Source organism: Vitis riparia, chromosome 11 (assembly GCF_004353265.1).
Source record: "Vitis riparia cultivar Riparia Gloire de Montpellier isolate 1030 chromosome 11, EGFV_Vit.rip_1.0, whole genome shotgun sequence".
Taxonomy (NCBI): domain Eukaryota; kingdom Viridiplantae; phylum Streptophyta; class Magnoliopsida; order Vitales; family Vitaceae; genus Vitis; species Vitis riparia.
This window is the reverse complement of record NC_048441.1, coordinates 18,604,474-18,622,350: the sequence shown is the minus strand read 5'-3', so window position 1 is coordinate 18,622,350 and position 17,877 is coordinate 18,604,474. Positions and strand designations below refer to the sequence as shown.

Below are 17,877 nucleotides of genomic sequence, written 5' to 3'. Positions count from 1 at the left end.
GAGGACGTGACCGGTGAGTCAGTGGACAGGCCTAGGAGTGGCCCAGTCATGTATTATTGGGCCTAGTCTGTAATTAGGGCCTAGGCACATTCTTTTAGGACCAAGGTCTCCAGGTCCAGTTTCGGTCGGGTGGACATGGGCCGAGTCATAATCAGATTGATAATTGAGTTTCACGAATCTGCCTTTTTAGGTTAGCTGTTGGCCCTTGGCAGCGACTTTCCAAGGAAAAATTCATCGAGTGCTCTGACATTGTAAGTCCAGTTAATCTCCAAACTGAATTTGTGGTTTTCTAAGAATATATATATATATAATATATATATATATATATATATACACTAAATTTTATAATTTTCATATAATTTCTTTCATTTATTTTTAATCATAAACATTGCAATGTAATACATTTTTTTTTTATGTTAAAATATATTAAATATTGATTGCAATATATTTTTTATTTTTCTTATTATTCATTTTATAAGCTAGATGAAAATATGATATAATATATTCTAGATTAATGATTTAAGTCATCATTTTCATGTACTTATCAAAATGGAATATAGAGAGCGTCTAACAATAATTATAAAAAATATTTTTAATCTAAAAAATGGTTTTTAAAAAAAAGTTACTTTAAATTTTAAAAAATCTAAAAAATTACTTATAATATTAAAAAATCACTTATAATGTTTTATGAATTGACACTTTCACTAAAAACACTTTAAATAAAAAACACTATCAAATACATTTCAAATCCCATAAATAATATTAAAGGAATTTGGTACTTTTATGTTTGGGCTATGCAATCAAATTCTATCCATTTTTATATTGATGAGAAATAACCGAGTAAGTTATTTTTCAAATGGGATTATGTTACTTCTCGATATTATATGATGATATGATTGGACTAAGACGGTTGACAAATATGATTTATTTTCTAATATAATAAAGTTATTTTACCGTGATTTCGGTTGTGTTTTATTTTTTGTCCGGGGCGGCTAAAGTTGTCTGAAATATAAATACGATTCAATTAAGAAATAAACTTTTTGACTTTTGTATTTAAAAATAAGAATTATCTTTAAAAACAGCAAAAATAATTAAAAAATAAAAAAGCCCAAACAAACAGCCCCTATAGTAGTGGTGTAGATCCCAATTTCACTATAACCACAGTAGAAAGTGTTTGGGCCATGATCTCTAAGCCCAACGTTATGCCCAAAGTAGAACAAGGCCAAGCCCAACTCAATAGCGATGTGAACCAACCCACCCTCAATCCAGTGCTTTACATTTTGGCCCATGGCCCGACCACTCTATGCGTTTGGTTTCCACCTTCGCAGCAGCGCTGGGCTTTAAACCCTCAAAAGCAGTGTTTGAATTTTCAACCATCAACCCCACTTTTTCCAACTTCATTCAAAATCATCCTTTTATCTTTAATAAAAATTAAAATTTGAGACTTAAAGGTCAATAGTAATGATTTACTGCACTACAAATCACAAAAGTCAACGCCATCCCAAACAATATTTTATAGTTGACACCTCCAAAACCAAATTTTTTAAAACCTCTAAAATCTAATTAGAGTTAAGAAACTTATAAGGATAAGAAATCTGAAGCCTTAAAGTTCCCTCCAAACAAGATTAAGGATGTAATGCTTTTGTAAAAGAACTTATAAGTTATAAGATGGTTCAAAATTTTTATTTGTTTATTATTTGTACATATTAAGTAGAAGCATTTTCATTTCATAATTTTAATTTTTTTTTTTCATGCAAGGTTTTATTGGAGGTTACATCTGCATCAAAAGGAGCCTTAATGATCCTCTAATAATCGAAATAACACACATTATTCCTTTTTAGTTCTCAATATTTATTTTTGTGAACTTGGGAAAATTAACTAAATATAGGGAAAAAAGGGAGAATATATATATGTATTTATATAATATCTCCTTTTGTTGGCATTACCAGCTTTCTGTGTTTTTGAATTTCACCCTGTAGATTCAAACATCTACACCCACTAGACTCCAAATACAAAAGACTCATCCTCTTTTCAACCACCAATACATAAAATAAAAAATTGAGTTATTAAAAAAAGAAATAGAAAGGATTCACAACTCACAAGGATGATGATGCTTTGAAGCAAAATCACTATGTTGGAAGAGAGTAGTGCAACTCACTCAAAGAAGCCCTGCACCTTCGCCCCCATGAGTATGTGAGGGCTAGCATGGGCTCTCTGTGGCTGCTTGGCTTCTGCATTTTGCCAGATACCTATAGAGGACGCTTGACCTCGACCTCGACCTCGACTGTAGGACAAATACGAGACACTCGACGAAGGCACCATCTTCACAATCAGCAAAAAAAGGAACAGTACCTGTGATGATCCCTGGTTAGCTCCTTCACAAGTACTGTTCATGTATTCTTGCCCGGTTCTCCTCCCACCAAAGTCTAGCATGCATCTCTCCAAACCGTTCTCGGCTGCACAAAAATGCATATAAAACAAGAACAGGGGGTTCAGCTCAAAGTCCATGTAATTCCCTATTGGAAATGGTAAAAGGCAGGAATTGAGATATGCTGTATTTCCACAAAAGGTAAAGATAAAACAACCTAATTATATCCACCTAAAGAAAGAATTAGAGAAAGCAGCACAATCAACTTCAGTAATACCAGTGCCATAAAAAATAAAAATAAAAAGAAAAGAATTTACCAATAATAATTGTGTTCTTGATGGTTGACAATTTGGGTCTTTAATGACCATAAGTTGGTACCTCAATTATGGTGTCTTGATATCAGGGAGGCAGGGACCATTGGTATTGATGGCTTGAGGGGCCACACCAGCCAAATCAGATGGTTTGAAGCCCACAAACCCCATGTTTATTGGGTGAACTTTAAACACAGCCTATCAATGAAGATGGCTATTAAACAGGGCTAGACAATGACCCATTTGCGAGGTAGGCGATTGATTGAACTGTCTCTATTGGTGAGTTACGACTCGATCTTCCACCATAGAGCCATGGAATTTAATGCATTAGGAGTATAGTCTATTGCTATCATCATAATCCACCGCCAACCATAAGAAGAGTTTTAGTGACTCGAATTTATCATGTGGACCCATTAATTGATGTATCTCAGCTAGCGAAAAGAACAGTTGGGACAATTGAAACTAGCCATCCTATGGAAGGCAGAGGAGTGGAGAGATTAGAAAAGACTATGAATTAATTCCAGTTCTGGTCAAATAGTGGCAGCTAAATCCAAAAATGTCCTTTGTAGCCAAATCCATCTAAACCACATGTTTTTTTCTCTTCAGAATGTGAGCTGAGATGCAAGTTTTGCCGACCACTAATGCAGTTAAATTCATGGCTGTGTTGGACAACCAGAATAAACGTGTTTGTCTGGCCTGCCTGTGCACCTCAGTTCACTCTCCACATGCTATGTGGCAACTTAAAAAAGTTGTCACAAGGCTTGCCTCTTAAGGGGACTACTCTAAAGCTATTATAATTACAACAGAAGTTCACTTGCCTGAATCTGACACGTCTAAGCTCCCGTGTACCACCTGGAAGCGCTCTGATGGTAATGTAAACACCTGGCTCATCCTCTTCAACCCATTCAGTCTCCAAGTCGCTGGCATTGCTAACAGATAGTTCTCCAGAGCGATCAGCTTCCCTAGATGAACTAGTCCTTATAGAGGCATCCATGGATGATGTTTCTGTCTTTGCCCCACTTATGCTGGAGAGTTTTGGGGTTGAAGTGAGACCACCTGAGTCATAGAAATGACGCGGTTGCATTGGGTGATGGTCAAGTGAATCCGAGGATGAGTAGCCCATTCCCAGTCCTGAGGGACGATACAGGTTACGAGGCAGGCGTTCTTTGGTCAATGGAGGCGTAACAGGGCTGTCTTCTGCTGATTCCATTTTTGAGCTCTGTTAGAGGGAGGAGAAAATTATATTATTAATATGGTAAAATAACAAAAATAAAATTTAATATGCACAATAGGCATTGATTTGAGTACACAGCTCTCTTGTCCCTCTGCCACGGAGATGATTTGGTAAAAGCTTTTGTTGCTCTACCATTTTTGTTAGCCGGGATTGGAAACAGTTGTTAGTCATCAACTAATTAATACTTTCTAAAAATACAGATGCCCATATGTTAGAAGTGATGTGGACGGTGTAAGGCCATTAGTGACTTCAAGTAGCATATTTCTTGTATACAATTTGAGTAGGACCTTACCTCATCTTCAGATCTTGGAGGTGTTGGAAGAGGGAAGGCTTGGCGGTTAAACCTTTGAACATTGTAGAGTTCCATGACCCTATCATAATTCTCTGCCCACCACCTTTGAGCTTGCCATTTGTTGAACATTTCTCGACTAATCAAAGGAAACAACAACCAATCAAAACCCTTCACTTGTATGAGCAGTGAGAACTAGAGCACATTGCACCTTTGCCATTAAACAAAGGCATCTTACAAACTTTATTTTTAAAATTGCTAATGCGGTCAATTGACATAAAATAAAGTATGGTCTTTCTCGAAACTTTCAAATATATAAAAGCACTGATACATATTATTTAATAAATATTTAACTCATTAGTATTTAATTATGCAGAGTCTTCAATAGAAACAATGATTGAACATAGCAATATGAGACAAGTATTCATACAATTAATTGACAAATGTACAACTATTCACGGGGTGGTCCTCTACCATTTGTGCCAAATTCTAGTGGGTGGGTGGTTGGTAGTCCTCAACTGATCTGGAAATCTCTTAAAGTTCAATGTCCAAATCTTTTGTTTTGTTATTTTAAATCAAGAAATCGGCAGATACCTTTTTTTTCATGTTAATTTAGGGCAAATGAAGATTTCACAAGCTGTCAAACAAGCTAGGAGTTTTCTTTACAACACTGCACAGTCAAAGTATATGGATAACTTTGACTCAATGATTTTAGGGGTCACAATCCACAAAGTTATTGTGAATGCTACAAATTTTCTATCTTTCTATAGCATCTTGTTTCTCTGTTTGGAGAACAAGAAAGTGAAAGTTTCATGGACCTGTCCCTTGTTTGTTGGGAAGGGAAGATTCAAATTTTGTTGTTTATGATGTGAACACAGTGCACCCTAGTTCTTCACAAGCAAAATGCCAGAAAGTTGACACAAGATGACAAAACCACATAGACTTGGCGTGAAACTGAAAAAGAAAGGAATGAGGCTTGTCCGACACCATGACTCCATGACAATGGTCTCGGTAAAAAAGGCTTCCAACACAATCAAAACAGCCCCACTAACAAGTGGCAATGATGTTCCCTTTTGGACTTTTTTCTGGATGGCTTTTGGCTTGGGCCAGTCGAATTTCAAATGGGTAGAGGTTTCTAAGGCATTGTTTGGGCATTGCTTTGAAAAAATTACGTCCTAAAGCATTTTTTTTTTAATTAATTCTGAAGTGGGGTTGATTTCTATTTTCTGGTTTTCTTTTTTTTTTTTGAAAAAAGAATTAAGGATGTCATTTAGCATTTCTATGAAATGTAAAAATGAATATCTTGGTATAAAATAGGACCACAAAGAAGAAAGAGAATAATGCATTAAAACAATATGCAACCAAACAAACAATTCTTAAGCAATTTCTCTGTTGCTAGGGATACTGGTACAGTGGACTGAGTTATGAAGCATAACCACCGTCCGATTAAAAATTATACGGTGCTGAAAACCTTGAACAAGCTAACGGAAATACGTCGGAAACAGGTAAAGACTGCAAAACCAATCAAGACCGTTGAAATGGAATCGGAGGACAGAAGTACCTGAACCGAATGCGCTTGAGATCGTTCCCTCCACGGGGAAGGGAGACGAAGGTGATGAGCACGCCGGGCTCGACCTGAGCCACCCACTCTTTCGGCTCATTCTCCTCAACGAATACGACCGATTCGACTCGCCGGCCACTCGCCGATGCCGGCGTGCCTTCGCCGCTCGAAAGCCCCTTCAGTCTCGCCTCCATCTCCTTCCCCCAACGTGGCGTCGTCGAGCTCGAACTCCCCGTCCGACGGTACGACCATCTGAACCTCTCCGACGCCGAAGCCGAGTCCGACTCTGCGTAACTCCTGCTCTGATGCTGCACTGAAGCGGAACACGGATTACAGTTCCGATACGCTCCTGTCGCTTTCAACGCCATGTCCTTGATCTGAAAATCCCCAAAGATCAAACCTCAATCCACAAACACTCTAACCAACACATTCTCTCCAAATTACCTGACATGTGAGAGCTTTGATCGACTGCTGCTTGGTCCCAGGCGTGTTCGAGGCGTTTGCCTCCTCCGTCTGTTTCAACGACTCGTCGCTGAGTTGCTTCGAACGAGTTATGCACGTCAGCATTCTCACTTCTCTGCAAAAACACCAAAATCACTTCCAGAAACCCAAAACAACGCAATGCCTTTCGAAATTCCGAATGCCAAAGCCTCAGACATAAGAACAAACCTCCGAAAACCGAATTATAAGTTGGGGGTGCGTTTGGTTGGAGGGAAAAACGCCCGGAAAATCAGAAACAACCGAGAATTCGAAGCATGGAATATGAAAATTAAAAAATAACAATAATAATAAGAAAAGCAAGAGTAAGAAAGTTGCTGGATGATGAGTAGCTTCCGTTTGGAAGCGTAGATAACGAGGCACTATTGCTCGTGCTCAGGACTTTAATGCCATAAATTACGCAATCAGAGATTCTCTGTAACAAAAAAAATAAATAAATAAATTAAATTAACAACATTAAAGTTCCAGAGACAAAAAAGGAAAATTATGGAAATGTGATTTCGCAAATTGTGATTATATAAAGCTGAGGAGATTTGGGATTTGGGCTCCTATCATCCTTTTGGATTCACCATAAATGACTTTCTCTTTTATTTTTCCCTTTTTTTCTTTTTCCTTTTTTTCTTTTTTCTTTTTCCTTTCCCTTCACCTCAGACCCACCTGGCGTCGGGTGGTAGTGGCGACTGCGAGTGAGTGTTGCTGCCCTTTTGTCTGTGGCGGTTCTGTGGTGGCTTTTAAAGGAGGCTGACTCCCTTTTGATCCTACCGGCCACCGCTGCATCCCGAGGGCTGTGTGGGTTATTGGGCTTTCATGTCGCCAAAATGGGCCGACTGGGCTGACATCTGGCCCACTGAGCCCTTGTGAATTTGCATGGGCTGCTGCTGGACGGAGTCATGCTATATGCCTAAAGTTATGGGCCTCAGTCCATCTCCACCAAATCCTGGAAAACAAAGATGAGTCAGGCCCTTTATGAATACTCTGTTTGGTTACCTGAGCTGAGAATAGTTTTGTAATATAAATAAAAAATTTGTTTGCCTGTTTTTCAAAATTGGTTCTTATCAACTTAAAAAACATCCATTAGCTTGGATGCTTATCAACTTAAAAATAAATTGGGAATTTTATTATTAAAATATTAAATAAATTATTGAGTATGTAAAGTAACATGAAATAATAAAAATTTAGTTGTCAAAAATTCAATGTTGATTATTTGTTTATTTATTTTAATAAACTTCTCATTGCTAACTATTTGTTTAAGTCTGACAATTTTGTTCCAAGTATTTCTAGCCTCTACTCACTTCCTATCACTTCCTAAGTTTTATATCGATATATGAAAATATTTTTTTTTTATGAATATATCAATAATTAGATTTCACGGGTATATTGAAATAAATCATGAAAATATTGATAAAAATTTTCACAAAAAAAAAATTAATGAAATGAAAATTGATAAAAACTTATAAAAATATTAGGGAAAACAAAAAAAAATGATAGAAAAAACAACATTACAAATATTAAAGTTTGGTCAAACGTTCATGGTGTTCAAGGCGTGTTGTTTCCGTTTTTTTTTTTTTTTTGATCATTTATTTATTTATTTTATATCCACATACAATTTATAGTTCATAATCTTTATAGTTTTTTATGATATTAATGGTCACTTAAAAGGAAAATTTATTATTAATAATAGCGCTACTTCCATCACGTCTGTATACACATGACTTGTTAAAATTTCTTTTCTCAAAGTACACTAAATTCATTTATTATGATATTTGTTAATTGCCCTATAAAATAGTAATCTGGGCATATAATTTATTATTTTGTATAGCCGTTCCGTGACTCAATCACTTTGATTGCATTAATGAAAACATCTCGTAACCGATTTGTAAGTTTTTGTAAATAAACATTTTTCTTATAAATATCAAGTTAAGACAAAATGGATGTAATATAAGTAATGATGAAAATATTAGTAATTAATTTTACGAATATATCATATATATGGAAGATATATTGATGAATATTTTGAAAAAAAAATTGTATAAAATTGATCCAAATTTATAAAAATATAATAAAAACTTCTTAAAAATATAATTAGAAGTATAATAAATATTTTAAAGTTATTTTATTAAATAATTTGATATGTATATAATATGATTTATCATATTTGACACTAATTTCGTATACATCGATAAAAATATTCATTTTTATAAGTGTACATTTAGCTGATATACGTTACAGCATTTAGTTGATACACATTCCAGCACTTCATGATGTGGTCTAGCACTTTTACCACGTCCTACACCATCCCTCTTTCGCTGCGCTTAAGGACACATTCCACCAACTGCTCAACATGATGGCAAGAGCAACGTGGTTTGATGGAAACCACTGTTATAAAGTTTTTAGAAATGGTCCCAAACTCACTATGTTTTTTATTATTTAATTACATAAAATATTATTTCATAATAATATTACGATATTTGATTATAATATGTCTAATTTAAAAATATTATTAATATTAAAATTATGATCAATTTAATTCAATTGTATTAAATGATATAAAATAAATTATGATATATGTGTAATTTTTTAATATTTAATTAATCTATTAATGATATTAAAAATACTATGAAAAAAATTATTATGATGATTTTCATATTTTTTATAATCAATTAAAAGATTTTTTGCATTTAATTATAAAATAATCATAATTAATTTGCTATTTAAAATACTCTTTTATCATTTTCTTTATATGATGATTTTAAATAAATAAATATATATATATGTTTAGTGCATAATATTTAATAAGGGGTAAATTTGTTTTAGTGATAAGGTGAGTTGAACCTCAAATAATTGATTTGTAGTGCGTTTGACCATTGTTGACCCGCATTAATTATCCGATAAATCAGTAAAAATTGCGATTTATGGCCATATCTACTATATATCACAAAATATCATTGATTTTTTTAGAAGTTTTCTCAAAATTTCGTATCGACCATTTTTTTAGAATTGGCTTTACTTCCTCCCAACAACCAAACAACCAAACGCCCGTCTTGTCAAAATAGCAATCAACAAATATAGAAAGATCACCTTTGAACGATCTACTATAATGTACAAAAGTGGAGGAAGCAAAACCCATCACAAACTCCAAACCTCTATTGATGACTTCATTTAGTAGGTTGTACGGGGGTATATATGTAATTTTATTACGAGTGTCACCATCTCGACCCAAATAGTAGATGAGAAGTTGATTTAGTGGTCAACCTAGTTTATTTCCCTCACGAATCATAATGTGAATTTGAAATTTGAATGGCTTATATTCTCATCATGATGTTTAGCCCTTTTAGATAGAATGATCTTGACCCATCCTGCTACTTTTGACATATAAGAGGTAATTAGTTTCATTAGCAATAATTTTTTTTTACTTTAATTATAAATTAAAATTCAAGTTAAAGCAACAATTTTTTGAAAATTCATTGAATATAAATTAATTTATTGTAAAAGTTAAAATATGGTTGAGCAATATTAAACTTTTTTTTTTAAATAATAATATTTTAAAATTACCAGTAAAAAGGAATTAAAATAAATCACTCAAAATTAAAAGCAGGTAGGATGTGGGTCAATCATAAATGCCTTGTTTTAAAGTTTTATTATATTTGGATATATAATAAATTTTATTATATATTTTTTTGGAATTAAAACTGGGAATTGAATATATATTTTATTTTTAAAAAAAGGTTAATTAAAAGAAAGAGAGATAGAGTATGGAAGTTAAAGAAAACAGAGGAGACAACATATTTTATAAAATTTATTTATAATGTTTTTATTATGGAGTGGAACGTTAAACAACCGGGGTTTCGTCCAGTACTTGAACTCTGAAAAATCTGACCAAACTGGAGCAGCTTTTTGGCTACTATGGGCCATAGGTGGAAACTGCCAACGATGCTACATCCGGGAAAAGGCCAAGCCAACGTATGTAACAAACTAACAATACTAAAGTGCGACCACTGCACCCTATATATACGTCACATCTTAGTTCTCAAACGTCCGATTGTATTTGATGTGGGTCATATGATCGTGATCATGGTCAAGAGTCACCGAGTGGCTTCCAGAAGATCATACATCTCGTCCACGTGTCACTTCCAAGTCATCACATCTCACCCGATTCACACACTCGATCCGGAACTACTCATTATCTGACCGAGCCCGAACGGAGAATCTGGAGATCCACCGTCGTGCTGTCCGGGAACATGATTCTGCGGGCGCCCGCCGTTTGAGTATCGGAGTGTGGCGGTTAGGGGTTTGATAGCGGGAGAGTGGAGCAGCTCAGCTGTCATTGATGAGCGGTTTGAGGGGGAAGGAAGAGCGGGTGAGGATCTTCATTTAAGGCGATGCTGAGGCGGAGAAAGGGCTCGGAGCCCGAGAAGAGTTCGGGGGGTGATTCGAAGGATCAGAGAGAGGATGAGAGCAAGAAGGAGAAGGAGAAGGAGAAGGGGAAGCTGAAGAGTACGAAGAAATGGTCGTGTATCGATAATTGTTGCTGGTTTGTTGGTTGTATTTGTTCAATTTGGTGGTTTTTGCTGTTTCTCTTCAACGCCATGCCGGCTTCGTTTCCTCAATACGTGACCGAGGCGATCACCGGTCCGTTGCCAGATCCGCCGGGCGTGAAATTGAGGAAAGAGGGCTTGACGGTAAACCATCCGGTGGTTTTCGTCCCCGGGATCGTCACCGGTGGGCTCGAGCTCTGGGAAGGGCATCAGTGCGCAGATGGATTGTTTAGGAAGAGGCTTTGGGGTGGCACATTTGGAGAGGTGTACAAAAGGTATTTATTTATTTTTCATGGATATTTTAGAGATAGTTAATTTGATGTTGGCATAGGCCGATTAGTATGATTTTATGGAGTTACTGTTTATATTTTTAAAATTTTGCACAAATGTAAGATATTTGTCAACATGATGACTATGACGTGAGAGGAAGTGGCTTGGAATGTGAATTGGGTTAGCCATGGATGAGGTTGCTGGAAAGCATCCATCTCATATTGAGTTGGTGAAGGTTATTCATTGGTAGAAATTGGGATTTAATAAACAAGTGAAAGCTGTTTGTAGTAACTGATGTTGGATTGGGTTTTCGATCATTTGGGAAAGTTCTGTAAGTGGACAATGACTTTGAAAGCAACTCTAGGGCGAGGTGATAGAACCTTTAGAGTTAGCCGTGGGGGAGGGGAGGCCTGGTTTGGAAGAAATGGTATCAGCATGGATGATACCACATGCCGGTCCTACTTTTGCATAATATTGTGAACGGAAACTTTTGGTACTCTGGCTTCATTTAATATTAATGGACTTCATAAGGTCTAGATGGTAAAATATTTGAAACCATTCATGATGAGATGTTCTGCTGCCATTTCAAATAACTCTCTTGACAAATGATGCTCAAGTTGCATGGGGTGATTTTTAGGTTACTGATTATGTTCTATAGAAGGTTTTGCTGCTCATTTGTCAAGGTTAAAAGAAAACAATGGCTAAGTCTCTGTTGAATATTTCACGATTTTCTACTTTCCATTAATTGATTATTGGTGGTTGGCTTGCAAAAAACTTGTTACCATGGGCATTTCCTGCTATATGTATTGTCCCACCTAACTATTTTGTTGTTTATAGCATGTTATCCTGCTGAAAGGCACTGTCGTTTTTGTAATTTAGGTGCATTTTAAATCACTCTTTTTACTAAAACATTTGGAAATTGCTTCCTGGGGCATTTTTGTGGAAAAATTAATTCCCATTGGAAAATAAGGTTTTAGCCAATAGGACTGTGATTCATCTTCCTGCAGTCGCTAAATTCACCCAATCTTGCTATTAGTCTTGTTAATATGTGGTTAATTTCACCAATTATTTCTGGTGGCAACCATAGTTTGGTAACTCTAGTCGTACTGGATTTTCATGTGAGGTCTTATAATTATGCTGACTTAATTGACTAACAACAATATGTGTTTTCCTATGTTTCTGCTTACTTTTTGCAGACCCTTGTGCTGGGTTGAGCACATGTCACTGGATAATGAAACTGGATTGGATCCTCCTGGCATAAGGATTAGACCTGTATCTGGACTTGTGGCAGCTGATTACTTTGCTCCTGGTTATTTTGTATGGGCAGTTTTAATTGCTAACTTGGCTCGCATAGGATATGAGGAGAAAACCATGTATATGGCAGCATATGATTGGAGAATTTCATTTCAAAACACTGAGGTATCTATTTGACATGAAAACTATCTTCCTACTTGAAAATATTTTGTTCGTAGATTTCTCTTAAAACTGTGTTAATGTGGTATTCTCTGCCATAAATCTGGGGTTTCCTTATAATATATATATATATATATATATATTTTTTTTTTTTTTCTCTTACTGGCTTATATCAGCATTCTGTTATATTGCATTGATCAGGTAAGGGACCAATCGCTGAGCAGAATAAAAAGTAATATAGAGCTCATGGTAGCTACAAATGGTGGGAAAAAGGTGGTTGTTATCCCACATTCAATGGGTGTATTATATTTTCTGCATTTTATGAAATGGGTTGAGGCACCAGCTCCAATGGGTGGTGGGGGTGGATCAGGTTGGTGTGCTAAGCATATAAAGGCTGTAATGAACATCGGTGGACCATTTTTAGGTGTTCCAAAAGCAGTTTCAGGACTTTTCTCTGCTGAAGCCAAGGACATTGCTGTAGCCAGGTTGGTTTAATCACTGTGAAGCTAATGTACTAGGTTACCATCCTGTGATGAATTTCTTCCTTTGTCTGTCCTAAATATTGATGGATGAGATATTCTTGTCACTTCAAGTGTGGGATATGTTCAGTTTATTATATTTTTTGTACTCTGAATATCTGATCCACCATAATAAATTATCAGACTTAGGGCCTGTCCATTTCACTCTGTATGCATGAATGTCTGGTGATGCTGTTCATCATCCAATAGGCTTTTCTGTGTTAAATGTGTAGCACAAACTACAAACCCTAGAACAACTGTTTCCCCCTTCTCCTGTAGATACTTCCCCTACCAGGAAATGTAAAAAGAGATAGATGTGCAATTAAGTCCAATTCCTTTTTTTTCCTCAAAAAGACCATTGTTGTTACCTCATGAGGTGTTCTAGTATATTTGTTCTAGTATCTACACTGTGATGGATTCCGCTCTTTTTACCAGCATCAGCCTTTCTTTTAACCATCCTCTTTGGATGACACACTATTATCGCTTGAAATGATGTGTCATTTGTTTTTGGGATAATCCATAGCTTTTTACATTAATTCATCTATTGGTTTAGATCGAGTTTGAATGGTGAAATATTTTGATATCGATTGACTATTATCGCTTGTTCCAGTTCCAGATCAGTACAAAGAATCTTGTCCAGAATGATAACTGTACAAGGCACCTACATCTCTGAATGTACTTAGTATTATATGTCATTTACTGAAGCACCTTAATTAATTTTCTGATTTAGACATCTATGTAAATTGTTATTGTTATGCCTCTTTTTTTATGGAACATTGCTACTGTTGCAGGGGTATTGCACCAGGTTTTCTGGATGCAGATGTATTTGGTCTTCAAACTTTACAACATGTGATGCGAATGACCCGAACTTGGGATTCAACAATGTCAATGATACCGAAAGGTGGAGACACTGTTTGGGGCAACCTTGATTGGTCTCCAGAAGCTGAATACAGCTGTAATCCAAAAAAGCAGATGAATAACGATAACAAGACTGCTGACCAGACTGAGAAAGGGAGTCTGGGATTGAAAAACAGTATGAATTATGGAAGAATTATATCATTTGGGAAGGATGTAGCCGAGGCACACTCATCCAGGATTGAGAGGTTGGACTTTAGGGTAATGTTTCCAAGTTCCAATTTACTGCCATACTTTAGAAGCTATTCTGGTAAATCAAATAGATTTTTGTGTGTATAATGCAATCTTTAAATGAGTGTTAGGTCCAGTCAGTCTACTTGTGACTTCATAAAAGTAGCTGATTTGGTTTACATGATAACAATTTTTATTATGGAATTCTGGATTTGCTGTTGGCCATACCCTTCATAATGCGGTTAGTTCTGGGTGTCTGCCACTGTTTCCTCCTCTGCTTGCTTTATAATTTAAAGAACATCTTCCCCCTGTTTCGTTTTTATATTTCCCCATAACTATGAATTCCAGGTCTTGCAAATGCTTGCTCACTGCTATAACATGATCAGTACTTATTTAACTGAACTGCGTTGTGCAGAGTTCTCACTTTTGTGTACTTAGAGGTTCTTTTGATTTACAGGGTGCTGTTAAGGGTAAGAACTTTGTCAACACAACTTGCCGTGATATCTGGACGGAGTACGATGACATGGGCATCGGAGGTGTTCAAGCTGTTGTAGATTACAAGTCTTACACTGCTGACTCAATCCTGGATCTCCTTCATTTTGTTGCCCCAAAGATGATGTCACGAGGAGATGCTCATTTTTCATATGGGATTGCTGACAATTTGGATGACCCAAAATATAAACACTACAAATATTGGTCAAACCCCTTGGAAACAAAGTGAGGCTACAACCTTTTTTTCATTTTCCTAGTAATGATGTATTGAATTTAGTGCACCGTTTTTTTTTTTTTTTTACTTCCAAAAGGCTGTTGTTAACAATTTAATTCAGTTATTTGAAGTGAATTTGCATATGTGACTAACTCTTGTTTAAGCTTTTGGTTTGCCGAGTCTGCATCAATTCTCTATGAGAGGTTAGATTAGACATCATAACCTGGAAATAATAAAATCAATGTAATTAATCCAATTGTTGGAAATTCTATCTCTACTGATCTGAAAATGTTTCACCTTGGCTGATAATGCTACTGTGTTGTTTCTTGGTCACTTCTTTTGGTCCTTTTTATTGTAGAAATGTATAATTTTTCTCCTTTTCTAGCTAATAAGTTGTCCAAGTCCATTATTTGGGCGAATAATTCATCTTTGTGATTCTGTTTGCAGATTACCAAATGCGCCAGACATGGAGATCTATTCTATGTATGGAGTTGGAATTCCAACTGAAAGGGCATATGTTTACAAGTTGACTCCTGGTGCTGAATGCTACATTCCCTTTCAGATAGATACCTCGGCAGACGGGAGCAGCAAGGACACCTGTCTAAAAGGTGGGGTTTTTTCTGTGGATGGAGACGAGACTGTTCCTGTTCTAAGTGCAGGATTCATGTGTGCAAAAGCTTGGCGGGGTAAAACGCGATTCAATCCTTCAGGCATACAAACTTACATAAGAGAATATGATCATGCTCCTCCAGCTAATCTTCTAGAGGGCCGTGGCACCCAAAGTGGTGCTCATGTTGATATAATGGGGAATTTTGCATTGATTGAGGATATTATAAGGGTAGCAGCAGGGGCTACAGGAAAGGACTTGGGTGGAGAATCTGGAGATCGAGTTTATTCTGATATTTTCAAGTGGTCAGAAAAGATCAATTTGAAGCTTTAGATTGGTTTGGTGAGTACTTGAATCTTATTGATAAAATTTCTCTGAATAAATGGACTATATATTGGCACAGGCACTTCATGTTGGCACTTGGATCTCTAAATATCGGCTTTGACATCAGTTTTGGTCCTCGTGTAATAGACAATGTAGTTTCAGAAAAGCTCTTGGTTGAAAATCTGAAATATCTAAAATTCAAAGTTGCCTGGAGTTGAAAGTTTTTCTGGTTCAAAATATCCCACAATAAGAATTCAGCCTTTTACATTGTTGAACAAATAATTCAGCTCAAGTCAACTGAGATCTCTTTCGATCAACTTGGGGTCTGTTACACTTCTAAAATTTTCCCATTTTGCTCTATCTTCTGTTAGTTCTTGTCTTAAATAATAGGTATCATATCTGATAATAGCCAGAGGACACCCAGAGGGAAAAAAAAAAAAAAAACTATATTTTCAGATATACTGCTTCTGTTGCTACTTTCATATTCTGTAATCATTTCATTCTCTGCTCACCAATCTCTTCTCTCTCTTTTTTTGGGCAAGGGTCCCAGTTTCCTGCCATTTCGATATTCTGATTACGCCTTTATATTCTTCCCCCACCTTTATCAGTAACACATGAAATCATACTTGTTTCTGTTCAAGCAGATCTCTGTGCTTCATCACCCTGCTGATGGTCGCTCGGGGCAGCAGTCCTGCTTGCTGCGGTAAGCTTCCCTACTTCCATTGCCTTGCCAGCCCAAGGAACACTGCTGATGTGCTGTCATTCACATGTACTTATAGCCTGTAGTTTGGGGAGCTGACAAATCTGGTTCATGAAACCGGTTTCCCACTTTGTACCAGATTCTCTTACCATGCTAGGCTCTCTTAATTTCAAGAGTGCCTGAAATTTTGAAACTTTTGATTAAATTATTTGATCTTAGTTAATAAAAGGATAGATCGATATCCACCATTTACCTTCATTAGCCCACATAGCAAACCATTAAAATTAATACATTAGCTCATGATTTCCTCATCCTTGGCTTTTTTTATCTTTTCTTAATAGTTTTAGTTTCTTTTAATGTGCATCTTAGAATAATTTAAGTACATAATCTAGTATTTGTTCTGGGGCTTATCCGATGAATTTTTGTCTCATACTGGTAGGTGAACAATTGACCCGTACAGATAATGTTTATGATGATTATTTGTTCTGGTTCTTTCTCATGTTTGCTGTGTTTTTATACGTGGTCTGAACAGCTGTACTTCTCCTATTACACATGGGGGAAGTACATGCCATACCAGAATCTTATCTGTCTCTCTTTCTACAAAGCTCTGTGCTGATGATGTCTTTGCAAATATAAAGTTTTCCTGGGAAAGTTGCTTTTGATGCTATCCTTATCCTTTAGTAATAAATACGAATTTGATAATGGTTGCATCTTGATAACGTTATGGAAAAAATTACACAAGGGCATGGGAGACTTTGGTGGAAGGAATGATAACTGCCTTTTGCTTTTGGAAAATAGAAAAATAAATAAATAATGGTAGGGTAGGTAACAACGACATGTATTTTTTTCCTATGTTTACTAATTACTGCCCATCTAATTCTAATAAAAGTGTCGGTGCAATTAACACTTCTTTTAAACTATGTTTAAAAATTTTATTTTTATATAAAAATTGAGATAACCCATCAAAATTATCAAGACCCAGATGAAAGTGTAAAAGCTATTTTTAAATTTATTTTAAAAATTAAATAGATGTAATTAAATTTTCGCCTTTTTGTTATAAATTTAAAGAAAAAAAACCAACCGGCCAAGTGCAAAAATAAAATCTAAGGTGCAGCTCCTGGCTAGAATTGCCAAAATTTTTCACAAGTTCAAACCCCAATTGGACTTATATTCTCAAAACATGATGTTACTGTTAGCATTTACACCCGAAAACAAACGAAAAAAAAAAAAAACTCTGCTTTTAAAAGAAAGCAAACCAAACCAAACTTTGGATTATCACTGGCTCCACAAATCTCAAGGCAGAGTGACACAGTGACAGAAGAAATCAAAGCAATAGGTTAGCAACTCAGCAGGCTTTTATGGTTAACTCAGCAGTGAGTGGTGACTCTGCCTTTTTTTAGGTAAAAGAAAGCATGGATGGATAGAAGAGTAAAAGACAAAGAAGAGAGAGCTTTTGG

At 36.0% G+C, this 17,877-nt stretch overlaps 2 protein-coding genes across 4 annotated transcripts; one reads left to right on the top strand and one right to left on the bottom strand.

The window, feature by feature from the left end:
- Nucleotides 1–1,913: 1,913 nt before the first annotated feature.
- Nucleotides 1,914–6,974, bottom strand: LOC117924530 (protein Brevis radix-like 4). 2 transcript variants are annotated; one of them, XM_034843166.1, is made up of 7 exons: nucleotides 6,919–6,974; nucleotides 6,433–6,676; nucleotides 6,208–6,340; nucleotides 5,764–6,140; nucleotides 4,206–4,341; nucleotides 3,498–3,898; nucleotides 1,914–2,456 (listed from the first exon to the last, which is right to left on the bottom strand). In XM_034843166.1, the coding sequence occupies exons 3-7, from the start codon at nucleotides 6,328–6,330 to the stop codon at nucleotides 2,378–2,380; spliced, it is 1,116 nt and encodes a 371-aa protein (XP_034699057.1). In that variant the 5' UTR covers nucleotides 6,331–6,340; nucleotides 6,433–6,676; nucleotides 6,919–6,974; the 3' UTR covers nucleotides 1,914–2,377. The 2 variants fall into 2 exon arrangements, with proteins under 2 accessions (XP_034699057.1, XP_034699058.1); XM_034843167.1 differs by lacking the exon at nucleotides 6,919–6,974 and having other exon boundaries at nucleotides 6,433–6,908.
- A 3,337-nt stretch (nucleotides 6,975–10,311) lies between these two features.
- Nucleotides 10,312–16,731, top strand: LOC117925314 (phospholipid:diacylglycerol acyltransferase 1-like). 2 transcript variants are annotated; one of them, XM_034844304.1, is made up of 7 exons: nucleotides 10,312–11,071; nucleotides 12,263–12,485; nucleotides 12,681–12,964; nucleotides 13,789–14,100; nucleotides 14,522–14,800; nucleotides 15,237–15,738; nucleotides 16,365–16,731. In XM_034844304.1, exons 1-6 carry the CDS (start codon nucleotides 10,641–10,643, stop codon nucleotides 15,727–15,729), a joined length of 2,022 nt encoding a protein of 673 aa, XP_034700195.1. In that variant the 5' UTR covers nucleotides 10,312–10,640; the 3' UTR covers nucleotides 15,730–15,738; nucleotides 16,365–16,731. The 2 variants fall into 2 exon arrangements, with proteins under 2 accessions (XP_034700195.1, XP_034700196.1); XM_034844305.1 differs by having other exon boundaries at nucleotides 10,314–11,071; nucleotides 13,789–14,113; nucleotides 14,541–14,800.
- Nucleotides 16,732–17,877: the final 1,146 nt, after the last annotated feature.

Coding starts and splice junctions, on each gene's coding strand:
- LOC117924530 (XM_034843166.1), bottom strand. CDS start 6,330: ATGCTGACGTGCATAACTCGTTCGAAGCAACTCAGCGACGAGTCGTTG. Junction 4,342..5,763: donor CTCAAGCGCATTCGGTTCAG/GTACTTCTGTCC, acceptor TCCTTTGATTAG/TCGAGAAATGTTCAACAAAT. Junction 3,899..4,205: donor CTCCAAGATCTGAAGATGAG/GTAAGGTCCTAC, acceptor TCCCTCTAACAG/AGCTCAAAAATGGAATCAGC.
- LOC117925314 (XM_034844304.1), top strand. CDS start 10,641: ATGCTGAGGCGGAGAAAGGGCTCGGAGCCCGAGAAGAGTTCGGGGGGT. Junction 12,965..13,788: donor AAGGACATTGCTGTAGCCAG/GTTGGTTTAATC, acceptor CTACTGTTGCAG/GGGTATTGCACCAGGTTTTC. Junction 14,801..15,236: donor TCAAACCCCTTGGAAACAAA/GTGAGGCTACAA, acceptor TTCTGTTTGCAG/ATTACCAAATGCGCCAGACA.